Source organism: Clytia hemisphaerica, unplaced genomic scaffold, assembly GCF_902728285.1.
Source record: "Clytia hemisphaerica strain Z4C2 unplaced genomic scaffold, Clytia hemisphaerica genome assembly, whole genome shotgun sequence".
In the NCBI taxonomy this organism is placed as follows: Eukaryota; Metazoa; Cnidaria; class Hydrozoa; order Leptothecata; family Clytiidae; genus Clytia; species Clytia hemisphaerica.
In genome coordinates this window covers 37,824-54,781 of record NW_027103614.1, presented here as the reverse complement: position 1 = coordinate 54,781, position 16,958 = coordinate 37,824, and the positions used below count along the sequence as shown (strand labels likewise).

At 37.3% G+C, this 16,958-nt stretch overlaps 1 protein-coding gene across 1 annotated transcript; it reads left to right on the top strand.

Annotated features, from left to right (window-relative positions):
• Window positions 1–873: 873 nt before the first annotated feature.
• On the top strand, window positions 874–4,893 carry LOC136802200 (uncharacterized). The gene has a single exon (XM_067058912.1). It carries the CDS (start codon window positions 874–876, stop codon window positions 4,891–4,893), a length of 4,020 nt encoding a protein of 1,339 aa, XP_066915013.1.
• Window positions 4,894–16,958: the final 12,065 nt, after the last annotated feature.

Sequence of the window (16,958 nt, the reverse complement as noted above, 5' to 3'; positions counted from 1 at the left end):
ACTTCGACGCAACTCATACTGACTCCGACACAACTCAAACTGTTCAACTAGACTCCATAATGGCAGAGCCAAGTGATGAAGCCATCGATCTAATGATTTTGGCACAAGATGCTATTGACATGATGGAAGAAATCCCAATCAATGATCTCAGTCCTGAAGATTCAAATGTTATCATCACAAAGCTCGAACAAATCAGAAGCTCAATTCGCAAAAAGGAGGTCATAATCAAACGTCGAAAAGAGGAACTCGAGGAAGATGTGAGGATTTCTGTTAATCAAGCAATTATGTCAATTAAAGAATTCATAACAGGCATTTACGACCGAAAATCAAAAGCCAACCTGAGTCAGACCAAAATCAAGATAACGAAGCAGCCCAAATAGAACGTAAGATCAACTTTCGTCTTGATTGCATCAATAGAGACATTGAAAAGCTAGAGATAACTTTTGATTGTGCAATGGACAAAGCAGAATCCTCTGAACTTTTACTCTTACGGAAAAATCTTTCTTCGAACGTTCATCAACGATTTGATAAAATCACAGAAAGTTATACTGAATGCCTTGACTCACCTATCAAAAGTGCCGAAACACTTATCATGATCCGCAAAACTGGGCAAAGATATGTCGACCTAGATGAGAAGAAACAGGCTTACGTCCTCAATCTTACCAAGGAAATTAGTAAGCGAGAACTTGACAAACATTCTGAGTTTAACAAATCTAAACTCAATATCAAATTAGAGAAGTTCTCTGGTTATGACTCCAATACTGATTTTTATACGTTTCGAACCAACTTCGAAAAATGCACTTGTCTTCAACTCCGAAGGAACTTTTACCAGATCTTCTACGAAACAATTATCTGACAGATGCAGCACTAACAATGGTGAAGACCATCAACAACATAGACGAAATTTGGGAACGACTCAAAAAATCCTTCGGTGACTCAAAAGTGATGTTATCCAGAAGACTTCATCAACTCAAAAGTATCGACTTCAACAAACGAGATCCTGAGAAGCTCATATCCGGCATAAGCACTCTAATCAATATCATGCAGGATGTGTCGTCCCTTGCAGAAAAACACAACATTGAAGAATATCTGTACTATGGTAGCAGCATTTCAGATATTCATGAAGTCATCGGTGAAAGACGATCAACTCAATTTTTGGTAGATTTTGGTGAAGAGGATCTCAGCCCAAAGGAAACTTGGCAAAAGATGATTGAATTCTTAATCAAGGAGAGACGAGTCAATGAACAAAAACGTCTCTTAAATTTCAAGAAAGAGACAATCAAGAAGAAGGATGACAAGAATGCTGGTGCCAGACGTAATGGTTCATGTCACTGGAATCAAGACGGTGATGACGTACACTGCAGCATTTGCAATTCACCAGAGGGAAGAGCAGACCACATTGCAACCAAAAGCCGAAATGGAAAGAAAATCATGCAGTACTACACATGTAAATCATTCGTATTCAAATCACCTGAAGATCGATACACCATCTTGAAGAAGAAGGGATTTTGCGCTCAATGCTTATTTCCTGGAGCAGATGCATCTTCGGGAAAACATGTCGATGGAAAGTGCCAACACGACTTTGTCTGTGCTCATCCATCCCATCAAAACGACACCATCAAGAAGCATGTGCTAGTTTGTGAGGAGCACAAGACTCAACCATCAAATCAACAACTTCTCGATACCTTTGTCAAGCGTTTCATCAAAAGTCCAGCTTTACCTCAATTCTCAAGGGAGATCAAACTCTACAAAGCCAGCAACGAGATATGCGATGATCGTGGTGTGTATCTCCTTCAACAAATATCCATCAATGGCAACAACTTGTTAATTTTCTACGACAATGGTTGCAGCGATTTCGTTGTCAGCAAGAAAGCAATAGAGCTACTCGGCAGCAAAGCAAAGAAGATATCATCCGAACCGGTCATACTTGGTGGCGTTGGTGAGTGTCAAACCAAATCGTTGAATGGAATCTTCAGTGTCACTATCCCACTTCACGATGATCAAGAAGTCACGTTCTCCGGTGTTTGTCTCGATCGTATCACATCTACATTCCCAACATATCCATTAGACGTCGTTGAACAAGACATCATTGACTATCACATCTCATCAGGAGGAACCAGTCCAATTCCAAAGCTTCCAAACAACATTGGTGGTGAAGTGCATATGATGATTGGAGTCAAATACCTTCGTCATCACCCAAAAATGGTCATCCAACTCCCATCAGGTCTTGCATTGTACGAATCGAAATTCAACAATTCAACTGGGGGAAGAGGAGTGGTCGGTGGACCACATCACAGCTTCACCAAAATTCATCAGCAATTCAACACATTGACATCCTCCAAATTCTTTTCAAATCAATTCAACATGATTAGAAGCCAATCAGCTGTCCCTCTGCTAGGATTCAGCCAATGCAATCCAACAGATCTCGTGCAACAAAATTTCCACGATGAATCACCTACCCACATTTCAACAACAATGAAGATTTTTGAAGAAGTAGAAGCAACAGGTAGTGAGATATCATATCGCTGCCCAGATTGTCGCAACTGCAAAGCATGCAAGCAACCATCAAATGATGTCATCAGCTGCAAAGAGGAAATCGAGCAGAGCATCATCAATTCATCCATCACCGTTGATTTGGAGAGCAAGACTGCAACAGCACTCCTTCCTTTCATAGCAGATCCAGAAGCACGCTTGGTCAACAACAAGGACAAGGCAATGAAAACATATCAGCAACAAGTTCGAAAACTCAATCATCCCAACAATCAAAAGGACAAGCAAGATGTTCTCGAGTCAGAAGCAAAGCTGCAGCAACTTGGATATGTTGAATATGTATGCAACCTCCCAAAAGAAGACCAGGACCAACTGCAAACTTGTAAGATGCATTATTATATTCCATGGAGAGCCGTTTGGAAATCTAACTCCTTTAGTACGCCTTGTAGAATTGTGTTCGATGCGTCCCAACCTACAGCTTCAGGTTTCAGCCTAAATGACGTATTGGCAAAAGGCAGAAATAACCTGAATCATCTTCAAGAAATATTAATCAGATGGTCTGTCCAACCAACAGCTATCCATACAGACATAAAGAAGATGTACAATACGATAAAGCTACACAAGAGTCATTGGTGTTATCAGAGATATCTTTGGCAAAACAGCTTGGATCCATCAAAATCACCAGAACAGAAGGTTATCAAGACTCTGATATACGGAGTCAAATCGTCCAGCAACCAAGCCGAATTCGCTTTGCGCAAAATTGCTCAGTTATCAAAGGAGGAATACCCCAAAGTCAACAACATTGTGCAAAAGGATATTTATGTTGATGATTGTGTAACTGGCGAGAAAGACCTTGAAACAGCTCATCGTCGTGCAGATGAGCTCGAACTTGTATTGAATCGTGGTGGATTCCAATTGAAAGGCATAGCATTTTCAAGAGAAGACCCACCAAGCACCCTCAGTGATGATGGAGAAACAATCCATGTTGGTGGTATGAGATGGCTTGTCAAATCAGATGAGCTAGCTCTCAATGTTGGGGAACTCAATTTCAACAAGAAGATTCGTGGGAGGAAACCTGAACAATCAATAAAAGGTATACCTTCAAATTTAACAAGAAGACAATGTGCATCCAAAGTTGCTGAATTGTTTGATTTGACTGGTAAAGTTTCACCCTTAATAGCTTCAATGAAAATTGATCTTCAGGATCTAGTACAGCGACAACTCAATTGGGACGATATCATCCCCGATAACCTCCGGTCCATCTGGGAATCAAATTTCGACATGATGAAGGAAATAGGAGATCTACGATTTAATCGAGCCATAGTCCCAGAAGATGCAATCGACTTAAAGATGGACACTCTGGACTTTGGAGATGCCAGTCACTCAATGGTTTGCGTTTCAATCTATGGAAGATTTCTACGGCGAAATGGAGAGTACTCGTGTCAACTGATCTTTTCAAGAACAAGAACTGTGCCAAAAGGAACATCTCAACCACGAGGAGAATTGTATGCTGCTGTGATAAACACCCATACAGGAGAGATCGTCAAACGCTCATTAACCACGTGGCACCAATCTTCAATTAAGTTGACAGACAGTCAGATTGTTTTACATTGGATAAGTAACGAGAACAAACCACTCAAGCAGTATGTTCGAACCAGAGTCATCGAAATCAAGCGATTCACTTCAAATCAAGATTGGTTCTACGTCAACACTAACAACATGATTGCAGATATTGGCACTCGAAAGGGAGCAACCTTGAAAGATGTTTCCAGGACCTCAACTTGGATAAATGGCTTTGATTGGATGCATTTAGATCATTCACAATTTCCTATCAAGAGTGCAGAAAATTTGAAGCTAAGTGATTCAGAGATCTCTGAGGTGAATAAAGAAGTTCAAATCTTCCACATTAACAACAAAGAATTCAAGAAGAGATCAACACACTCAAATTATCTCATCGACCCAAACCACAGAAGCTTTTCGACAGTCATCCGAATTCTTGCTTACGTTATCAAATTCTGCAACATCACAAGAAAGAAGTCTTCATCCAAATCAACTCAGCTAACAAACGATGAAATCCATTTGGCTGAGCTCTATTTCTTCAAAAAGGCGACAGAAGAAATTCTTCATCTCCTCGAACCACGAAAATATGAACCAATTTCAACACTTAAAGATGGGATACTAACATACAATGGACGCATCCTATCAGATACAAAGACAACAATCGTCGGACGATTCACATCTGCCATGTTGGACCTATCCAGCTCATCCTTTTGTGTACCTATAATCGATGGAAACTCACCCATAGCCTTCAGCATTGTGTATGAACATCCCTGGAAACGTACACTTCTGCATATCATTCTTGGTTCTGGCATTGAAAACTACGATCAGAGAAATTCTAGATAGATTCTTTGTAGAGAGAAGGATCAAAGACACCTCATCTATCCATTGAAACAGACCTTCCCACTCACAAGAACTTTCAATCCTACAATGGGAACACTGACAGCCACCATTGCCAACACCTGCAACAATCTTCCGCTAGCTGTTGGCAACGTTACAGCTGTTGAAAACATGGATCTATTAACGCCAAACAGATTGCTTCTTGGACGAAATAATGAACGCAGTCCTGTTGGAGATTTCATTGTTACAGACGATCCATCAAAGATTCTGAAAACGAATACAAAAATTTATGACTCATGGTTCGAAACTTGGCTCTTGAGTCATGTACCAAAGTTAATGCACCAAAGCAAATGGTTTCGCCAAGATCGTAACCTTCAAATTGGCGATATTGTTTTATTCACAAAGTCAATTCAGTGATCAGCAAAACCTACACGTACGGGATGATCAAATCAATCGAAACCGGGGACGATGGAAATGTCAGACGTGTCGTGGTAGAATATAAGAATCCAAACGAAAATGTCAAACGTGAAACCTCGAGATCGGTTCGAAGTCTTATTCTTGTACATGGTATTGATGATCCAGATTTGTTTACTGAACTGTTCTAATAGACTGAACTGGAAAATAAATTGTTTTGCTTTGGCCGGGAGTGTAATGCAACCTGGTATTGTTGAATATGTTTCCATAAAAATTATAAAATTAGAAAAACCAAAAAATTTATTTCACAGTTTTCATTGAGTCTCACTTGTTTTCCTTGTTCTTTTGTTTCATTCAGTCCCTTGTGACACATCAGTTTCTCAATTCTCATGTGGAGTGTCTTTTGTTTTAAAGTTCATTTTTGTCAACAATGTGTCACTCTAGGATAATTACTTTTAATTATTATTCATTTAATTGCTTTTTTCACTTAGTTAATTTAATGACATAATATGGATAGGGACTTATTTTTTATATAAATACAGGCACACATTTCAGTTCACTTCAGATCTGACTTGACAGTCATAGAGTCAAGATGTCAAGGAAATCAGATTTTCACAAATTTTAATAATAATTCATTTTGATTTTCACTTGTGCACTGGGTACTCACAGTATTTATTCACTGGCTACCTGGTAGGTTTTTGTTTTTGCATTTTTGTTTCTTTGCTTTTTTCAGTGTGGCCATTTTGTTTTTCTTTCATTTGTCAGCCATTTTGTTTTTCTGTGCCTTAGGTTTAAGACTTTGTATAATTTCAGTACATTGAAACTTATTCACTCATATAGACAAATCTGTTTGGCGTTAATAGATCCATGTTTTCAACAGCTGTAACGTTGCCAACAGCTAGCGGAAGATTGTTGCAGGTGTTGGCAATGGTGGCTGTCAGTGTTTCCCATTGTAGGATTGAAAGTCTTTGATTGTTGAAGGTCTTTTCCAATGATAGATTGATGTGTTTGATCTTTCTCTCTACCTTTCCATTGACATTATGTCCGCCAACTGGACATGTTTGAAATTCCACGCTTCTGTGACTCCGACACAACTCAAACTGTTCAACTAGACTCCATAATGGCAGAGCCAAGTGATGAAGCCATCGATCTAATGATTTTGGCACAAGATGCTATTGACATGATGGAAGAAATCCCAATCAATGATCTCAGTCCTGAAGATTCAAATGTTATCATCACAAAGCTCGAACAAATCAGAAGCTCAATTCGCAAAAAGGAGGTCATAATCAAACGTCGAAAAGAGGAACTCGACGAAGATGTGAGGATTTCTGTTAATCAAGCAATTATGTCAATTAAAGAATTCATAACAGGCATTTACGACCGAAAATCAAAAGCCAACCTGAGTCAGACCAAAATCAAAGATAACGAAGCAGCCCAAATAGAACGTAAGATCAACTTTCGTCTTGATTGCATCAATAGAGACATTGAAAAGCTAGAGATAACTTTTGATTGTGCAATGGACAAAGCAGAATCCTCTGAACTTTTACTCTTACGGAAAAATCTTTCTTCGAACGTTCATCAACGATTTGATTAAATCACAGAAAGTTATACTGAATGCCTTGACTCACCTATCAAAAGTGCCGAAACACTTATCATGATCCGCAAAACTGGGCAAAGATATGTCGACCTAGATGAGAAGAAACAGGCTTACGTCCTCAATCTTACCAAGGAAATTAGTAAGCGAGAACTTGACAAACATTCTGAGTTTAACAAATCTAAACTCAATATCAAATTAGAGAAGTTCTCTGGTTATGACTCCAATACTGATTTTTATACGTTTCGAACCAACTTCGAAAAAATGCACTTGTCTTCAACTCCGAAGGAACTTTTACCAGATCTTCTACGAAACAATTATCTGACAGATGCAGCACTAACAATGGTGAAGACCATCAACAACATAGACGAAATTTGGGAACGACTCAAAAAATCCTTCGGTGACTCAAAAGTGATGTTATCCAGAAGACTTCATCAACTCAAAAGTATCGACTTCAACAAACGAGATCCTGAGAAGCTCATATCCGGCATAAGCACTCTAATCAATATCATGCAGGATGTGTCGTCCCTTGCAGAAAAACACAACATTGAAGAATATCTGTACTATGGTAGCAGCATTTCAGATATTCATGAAGTCATCGGTGAAAGACGATCAACTCAATTTTTGGTAGATTTTGGTGAAGAGGATCTCAGCCCAAAGGAAACTTGGCAAAAGATGATTGAATTCTTAATCAAGGAGAGACGAGTCAATGAACAAAAACGTCTCTTAAATTTCAAGAAAGAGACAATCAAGAAGAAGGATGACAAGAATGCTGGTGCCAGACGTAATGGTTCATGTCACTGGAATCAAGACGGTGATGACGTACACTGCAGCATTTGCAATTCACCAGAGGGAAGAGCAGACCACATTGCAACCAAAAGCCGAAATGGAAAGAAAATCATGCAGTACTACACATGTAAATCATTCGTATTCAAATCACCTGGAGATCGATACACCATCTTGAAGAAGAAGGGATTTTGCGCTCAATGCTTATTTCCTGGAGCAGATGCATCTTCGGGAAAACATGTCGATGGAAAGTGCCAACACGACTTTGTCTGTGCTCATCCATCCCATCAAAACGACACCATCAAGAAGCATGTGCTAGTTTGTGAGGAGCACAAGACTCAACCATCAAATCAACAACTTCTCGATACCTTTGTCAAGCGTTTCATCAAAAGTCCAGCTTTACCTCAATTCTCAAGGGAGATCAAACTCTACAAAGCCAGCAACGAGATATGCGATGATCGTGGTGTGTATCTCCTTCAACAAATATCCATCAATGGCAACAACTTGTTAATTTTCTACGACAATGGTTGCAGCGATTTCGTTGTCAGCAAGAAAGCAATAGAGCTACTCGGCAGCAAAGCAAAGAAGATATCATCCGAACCGGTCATACTTGGTGGCGTTGGTGAGTGTCAAACCAAATCGTTGAATGGAATCTTCAGTGTCACTATCCCACTTCACGATGATCAAGAAGACAATGTGCATCCAAAGTTGCTGAATTGTTTGATTTGACTGGTAAAGTTTCACCCTTAATAGCTTCAATGAAAATTGATCTTCAGGATCTAGTACAGCGACAACTCAATTATTTTCAAATATTTTCCTACTATAGGGGAATATTTGTTAAAACGGCCTTTTTCCGTTTCTTCTTCCATTTTCGATGTTAATGTTTTCTTTATTCGTGCTGCACATTATGACTAGGCACTTCAGTCGCGTGACTAAAAATCGTCGTGAAGATTTAGCGGGGAAAAAAATAGTATACATCCTTCTATCAAAATATGGCAGGGATTTTTACCAGCTTTTCATAAAACAAATGATTGTTTGTAAAGCTCAGAGGACTGCCTGAGTTTCTCTCGTGTGTGCTGAATTTATTGTTTTTCCCATAAGGAGAAGAAGAAGGGTGGAGAAAGAAGCTGAAACACATGGAAATACAATCCATTCCTATCTTGAGAAGAAGGTGAGCATAAATTTCTTTCTGATTTCCATCATGTATATATTGTCTAGATATTATCGGTCAAAACTTGGAAAAGCTTGCACTCTTCTCAGTGCCCCATTTTTAGCCTTAATACCAGATGCTAAAAAGAAAACTAGATCATAATAGATGCTTTAAATCCCTGTTTACCTTTTCGTATGTTGTGTGGTCCGTTTTGTATACACTATACCCATGGTCCTTTTGAATGCTTTCAGGGTACCTTGTGTACGCTCTCCGTTGGTCCTTTTTGTGTGTTTTTGGGTACCTTTTTGTACGCTCCCCGTGTACTTTATTGTACGTTCCAGTGTATCTTATTGTGCCGTTCCCTGTGTACATTATTGTACGTACCCCATGTACCTTATTGTACGTTCCCCAGTACCTTATTGTACGTTCCCCTTGCTTGTAACTTATTGTACGTTCCCCATGAACCTTATTTTATGTTCCCGTGTACCTTATTGTATGTTCCCAGTGTACCTTATTGTACGTTCCCAGTGTACCTTATTGTACGTTCCCAGTCAGTTAGTCACACTAGCGTCCCGCCAAAATGCGAATCGAAGATTAATGCTGCGAAAGCGCTATATCGTTTACTTGATTCTCAAGCAAAAAAATGCGCCGCAAAACTTCTAAAGGGATTCATAAAAAAATAACCCGGCACTTTTTAATGAAATTAACATTTTCAAAAACTTTGAGAAATTGCCTAAAATTTGAGCCATAGATGAAAAAATTTGAGCCAAGCCAACCTTGAAAACTAATTTGAAGATCAACTTCCCAAGAAAAAGATCTACGGGGGAGGCGGAACCCACCTAGATTCGCGCACCACCGGATAGGCTATCTCCCGGAAATTTTGCCGGACCTCAAATAATGACCCATTTACATGTGCGGAATTGTTTTTACTTTAGCGTACAAACAAGGCCTTAAAAATCGAAGCGCTGTCTCAGGAATTGAATGACAAATTTTGGTTGGTTGATTTTGACTGCTGCACCTGTTATTTTGTTTCCAACTTTCAAGTTTTATTTAATATTGTCTTGCGAACTTGATTCAGGTAACTCTCATCCTTGTGAATAGCACAGGTCAAAATCATATATTGACGCTGTGCCGACGAATCGAGATTCTATTCAGCGCGCAATCAACGAAGACAAAAGTAACCTTGATGACCATTCAAGATCTTGGATGAGGTTCAAAGTTGATATTTTTATTCCCGTCGTTGAAAACACAACTTACAAAAAGTCATCAATGCTTTTTAAAAAGAGTCAGTGATAGAGAATAATAACATAAAGGGCGCGTTCACACTGGAAAGTTTACCTAATTAAATCTATCAAAGTTAAACAAAGAGATTTATGATGGATGAATACACTGGTTTATTACAGTTCTTTGTAGGTTCACGAGATCTATTATAACACGGTAATTGATTTTGCTTAAGGCTTCTCATTGGTTGATTTTTTTTTGAGAGTTTCGATTTCACCTGTGATTGGTTGATATTGGTATCCATTCATCACTTGAAATCCGCAAACATATTTGTTCTAATAGTTTTACTCATTAACTGCATTCATCTTACACAGGGTGCTGTTCACTACGCTAGATAGATAAGTAGTTCTCATCAACGGTCCTTTTCATAAATTTGTAAGGGTTGTAAAAAGAATACAATTAAGATTCGTGCTTAACATCAGATTTTGATCGCTTCATATCAGCATTCCAGATTTAACGACGAAAATTGGTCATTAACCTTTTGTTCTCCAAGAGAGGGCTAGCCCTCTCTTGGCTTAATGACCAATTAAGCGAAAAAGGAAGCATAAATAAATCGGTTGCCATAAAAGTAGCAGAATGTGCAGTGGGATTCTTTTGTAAAAAAATGGTCATATGGGAAAAGTGTTTTCTTTCCCGATAGAGTTGAAGAGCAAACTTTCATCTGTATTGATTTGATACAAAAGACGAGGAATCTTGTCACAGAAAATGTTCATTAGAAGGCTGTAATTCTAAATCCCTTGATATGCGAGTTGATGATTTTTAATAAAAATTTGTTCAAATTCAAAGGGTTGTAAACGCTTTGACAACTGTTTTGGGAGTCAGTAATGCTTTCCTATCAATTTTCTTTGTTTCAGCTAATCGATTTTCGCCAGACAGTCTCAGTAAAAAACCACCCACATCAACAACACCGTTTGCACTATTTCTAATTTTTCCCCAGTTCATTCGTTTTTGAAATCGTAAAACTTTTTGTTCACTACACGCATTCTTTGTTTATGGTTCCTTAATAAAATCTTTTGTTTTAAGGGAAGCCTCTACCCTACCCTTAAGACAATAGAGCTTACGACTCTTAATTAAGGAAGATCGATTAAAAATTACAATACTACGCGTTCGACTCTTTGTTAAATGCACGTTCTGTATTGTAGTCAACAAAAGATTTTCCTAACTACATTTTTATTTAGGAAGGTCTGTAGTGTGAACACGACCAAAGTCTGTCTATTATTTCGATTCAATTAAAGTGACATTTCCATAATTAAAAGTTTAGTACTTACTGTTATACATTTGGGGATCATATGGGGATCATATAAAAGATTTCTTTCGAAATAAACTCATTTCAATTACACTTGGAGGTCTCTGGGGAATTCGTAAATAGTAAACTGCATACTGATACAGTCTGCTAGACATTAATATAGTAATATTTGCTCTTCATCTTTGATTTTTTGTACAGTGATTAGATTGACACATGCGCGATAAAATTTCTATTATTTGTCTTCAGAGGTTAATATATTTTTTGAAAACTTAACCTCTGATACTCAGGGTATAATTTCCTAGTGCGACTAACTGCCAGTGTACCTTATTGTATGTTCCCCGTGAACCTTATTGTACGTTCCCAGTGTACCTTATTGTACGTTCCTCGTGTACCTTATTGTATGTTTACCTTGTACCTTATTGTACGTTCCCCTTGTACCTTATTGTACGTTCCCTGTGAACCTTAATTGTATGTTCCCCGTGAACCTTATTGTATGTTCCCCGTGAACCTTATTGTATGTTCCCAGTGTACCTTATTGTACGTACCCTGTGGTCCTTTTTGTACGTTCCCGTAAACTTCTTTAATGGCATTTATATGCATGGCAAACATAGCTCAAACCATCAAGCAGAGTCTCACTTTTTTAAAGTCTTTTTTTTTTGGGAGATTTCAGCGAATGACCACACATTTGGCATTGATTACTGTAAAGAGATTATTTCCCATTATGAAATTTTGAATTTTTCTTTCCTTTCACATTCAGGTGCCAGGATTACAAATTCAACAAAGTTTGACGACCTCTAAAGCTGACAATACAAATGGCAATGATGTAATGATAATGTTGCACATAATGAGAATATGAACAAAGATAAACATTCTTGCAATAATTGAACCAAGGAACTCTATTGTTCCAAGATGTGATTTAATGATCAATGATACGAATGTCATGATGGAGTTTAGTTTATCAAGACACAAATTTCACAAAAAAGTTTGCTGGAAAGTGTTGTAAATATTTAGCAATACTGTAACTAAATGTGAGTATTTCAAGGTTGACAATTTGGTATATTATCACATGAAAATGTAACAGATGTTATGCACTGGAAATCTAAATCTGTAAAGAAGGAGATCCATTTAAGTAACTTTTTATTTGTGAATGGTATAATATGGTGGTTTAAAATATTGATGACAAGGAAGTTTTTCATATGAAACTAATGTGTACAACATATTTCGATATCTCCCAAATTCATATTGCCACATTTCTATATTATAGTCCCTTAGTAGACAGTCTCAAGATATTCTGGCACTTTCTTACTCAGATGAGTCTTAGAATAATATCAACTTGTAAATCTAAGATTTTATTTCCTTAATGAAGGTAAAAACCAATATTAGTTGAATAAAATACATTTATTTTTGTGTTAAAATGATTTTCATTTGCATGCAATTTTTTAACAAGTTTTTAGACTTATATCATCTGTGAACATGTTTATGAAATAACAACAATTTTTATCAGTAATATGGTTATATTTTGTTTTGCATCGGATTTTGCTTAATATAAAGGCTTCAATAAATCTAAGTTACTAAGTCGGGGCTTTAGGATAATCTGTGGGGTTCGCCTGCAACTACAATCTATGCTCTGAGCTATTGGAGGAAATATTTGACCACATCTTTGTGGCTCTTGTTTAATCATTATTATAGGTATTTATTCCTCACTTATGGAGACTTTTAATTGAATATTGAACAAGCATTACCTGCAATTAATATATATCCAACATCCAAATCTGATTTGTACGATATATAAAAGGATGGAATTAGCTCAAATACCTCAGGGCTTAATGGACAATAATAGAAAATTTAATCCCATGATATAAAAAGTTACTATGGTTCTATAATGCACCCCTGATATTATACCATATTTATGCTTATTGGGTCAAGGGCTATCGTTTGCCTTGCTTAAATTATCTAAAAAGCTTTTATTTTACGAGATAGTGAACAAGAAATTGGCTAACTTGAGCCCTCTCGTCTTCAGTATGCTATAAGGTTTACCAAACATACCTTATATTGTAGCGTGACTAGAAGCTAAGATAGACCATTAGTTGGAAAGAAGAGTATAGATACACCCCTGTCTATGTGACCCAGTTTAGTCAACCCCACTCGTCACCCCAGCGAAAAATATTCCCAAAAATGGCCCATTTTTCACCCCACTGGATAAATCACTGACCCCACTGGAATCTTGTAGCTGAAAATGACCCCATTGAAAATAAGGAAAAATCCAAATATACCCCACTCAAAATGTTCTGATTTTGACGTGCCCCAGTAGAATTTCTACATCAAAAGGTCCACCTCACTAGAATCTCCCCTTTCTCTCATGGAATCCATGACTTGAAAGTGAAATACACAAAAAAACTTAAAATTTGGTCGGAAATATTTCATGCGTATGAGCACAAAAAGAGCATGAAAAACTGATAAAGTAAAAGGTCACAACCTATATCTGAAAATGAATATGTCAAGAGATATTAAAGAAATAAGGCGAAAAAGACGTCATAAACGATGACGTCATCGAATTATAAAAAATTGTCAAAAATCGAAAAAATTTGTTTTTTTGGAAAGAATACATTCCAGTGAACATAAAACATTATTATGAAAAAGTCTGAAAATCCTTTTTTTAAAGTTTATTGACCAAAATTTATATTTGAAATTGTTGCCTGTAACGTATTAGGCAGAGCGTGCCCCAAGCTCCAACCTTCCGCAGGCAAAAATTTGTTCTGATATCTAGGAGAACGTTTTTGCCAGCATTGACTTCCAAAACCCTTAATTATTGCCTAGAAAGATGTGTGTTGAAAGCTTTCCAATTTTCTAGGGTTAAGGAAACTTTTTAATAATACCCCTGTCTCCTTATTCTAGAATAGATCAGAACAAATCATTTTTTTCACAATACAAAATTTCAGAACACATTAAGATTTCTGCCTTTAACAAGTGCGAAGAACACGTCCTAAAAATTACTTCATCAACTGCTTTTGAAAGATAGCACTATTAGTTACTCTACATCAAAGAATTGTCCATAAATTTCTCTTACCCCACCCAGTGAAAATCACGAAAATATCAAGAAAAGATTGTAGGTCACTCAGATTTTCGAAAATATCTTGCAGCCCAGTGAATTTCAGTTTTTTCACATCCTACCCCACTGGGTGCTTGACATCCACTGGGATAGAGACAGGGGTGTATAGATGGACCAATCGATTAGTGAATAAAAAAAGATTATCCCGGAAGATTATAAATTAAATTCACTCTTTTCCCCACTGGAGCCGGGAGCTTGAAATTAGACCACCCTTAACAATTTATTTCAATTGGTTATCAACCGGATGGATCGAAACGGGGATTGATAGATATGATAGTAATAGTATAGAAATAGCGATGATAAATTTGTGTATACTATCTCAATCAAAGGATGAAATCTCAAGCAAAAGAAATAAAAGGATAAATGAGAATCGAAATGGAGAAAGGAAATTAATTGTTTGAAAACCCTTTTAAGAACATTGATAAGTTTTAATACGCCTTAATCCTTAATCAGATGATTTTCACAGTTGGGTGCAAGGCTTCAGTATCAAAGCAATTTAAAATATAATATATAATTATGGCATTACGAAATTCCTCTGTTGATTGAATATTGGGTCATTAGATGTTTCGTGAACACGAATTAAACGATATTTAAGCATTCTGATAGTATTGTTAAAAAGGAAATAAAAGCCTTTACCTGAACTTCTTTTTTTATACCGTAACTTATTAGCATTCAATACCTTTTAAAAATTGATTTATCAAAAATACAACGATAGGAAAAAACTGGATAGATTTGACATTGTTTTGACCAGGGGATGTTTATTGTGCTTTGTTGTCTGAGTTGCAAGCAGCTTTGTTTTGAAGGTATTATAAGAGGCCCCCCCAGCGGACCCAGAATTCACGCCATCACGCCAATTTTTTCTCGATTTCACGCCATCACGCCTGAAAATTTTGATTTTCACGATCACGCCCATTTTTTTCGATTTCACGCCATTACGCCAAGAAAATTTAGTTTTCGCGCTCATATTCTCTGGATAAACTCAGTTTTAGACCACGTTTAGAACCATTGGCATGGATAAAACGCCGTTATATAAACTTACTTTTTGCCCACAATGCACAAATGGGTGTGTTTTTTAGTCGTCAATCAGTTTTTCGGCATTCTCATACGCGTAAGTCAAGATTAAATCATTCTTCCTATCGGAAACACCCGAATCTGGAAGGAATTTGACTTCTGTTTTCCTATTTTTCGTAATACACAGGGTCAAGTTTTTTCGGATGTTTCCGATAGGAAAAATGACTTAATCTTGACTTATGCATATAAAAAAATGTTGGACAACTGGTCACATGAAAGGGCACCGGTTTTAGGGCTGAGGTATATTTGAGTAAATTGACAAAGCCCACCATGGTTGGGCAACGGAGAAAATTTTTGAAATTTGAAGGGTTTTAAAGTGCTATTTTAGGACCCATTTCAATTCAATTTGAGAAATAATTCATGTAAAAATACTGGAAATCTTTTTAAAAGTACAAGCCGCTTTTTTGTTAAAAACATGAGGGATCATGCCCCCTGGTTTGCGCCGACAGGAGAAATTTTTAATTTAGCATGGCTAAAATCGCCCTCGTTTACTGTCTTTTTTCCAAAATATGGTTTAAACATCACAGGATTCCTTTGATCAATACCAATCTGCTCAAAATTACACCTCATAATAAACCTTTTGCTTCTTTCTGTTTAAGGCTTTGCTATAAATATATACCGTATTTTCCTGAAATAAAGGACCTGATGTTTTTGATGCATCTAAGAATAAGTATCTAAGAAAGAGAGTAAAATGTTAGTTACGGAGGTTTGCGCCGACCCTCTCATAGCATTCGACTTTATTTTGAAGACTAGCTATCAACTGCTTAAGACAATCGGAAGCTACAAGGATAAATGGTAGATGAATAAAACTGTTTGCACCGTTTCTTTTATGTTTTAAAATGAGATCTATTGGAGGCCCCACCAAAGTTGGGGCCGACCAAGAAAATTTTGAAGTTTAAACCCTCTAAATTGGCTAAAATGGACAAAGAATTACGATTTAACTAATAAATATGATTTTCACGATCACGCTGAACTGCAAATTTCACGCCATCACGCCTAAAAAAACTCGATTTCACGATCACGCCGGCACTTCATTTTCACGCCATCACGCCGCTTTTTTCAAAATTTCACGCCATCACGCCACGAAAAACCTTTCATCACGCCATCACGCCAACCGCTGGGGGGGGGCCTCTTATAAGATGAGTGTGGATGAGTCATCTTCTGCTCACCATAAAGGTGTGTATGCAAACATGTTTTGCTAAATTAGTGTGTGATGGATTGGAGGGATGCATCGTTGAATAATCACATGTTTGGTTGAGATTTTTGCAATGTGTATAGCTTACTATTGTTCTGAATGGTAGAAAGAATTAATCAAATCGTATTCAAGACTGCACTAAAAACTATGAAAGAAGTTATTTTGGTCTACTGTAAAGCAAGTTGTGTGTGTATTTTCAAGGTTTTGGTTTCTTCTTAGGTATAA

Excerpts from the sequence above, each read along its gene's own strand:
- LOC136802200 (XM_067058912.1), top strand. The coding sequence starts at position 874 with ATGGTGAAGACCATCAACAACATAGACGAAATTTGGGAACGACTCAAA.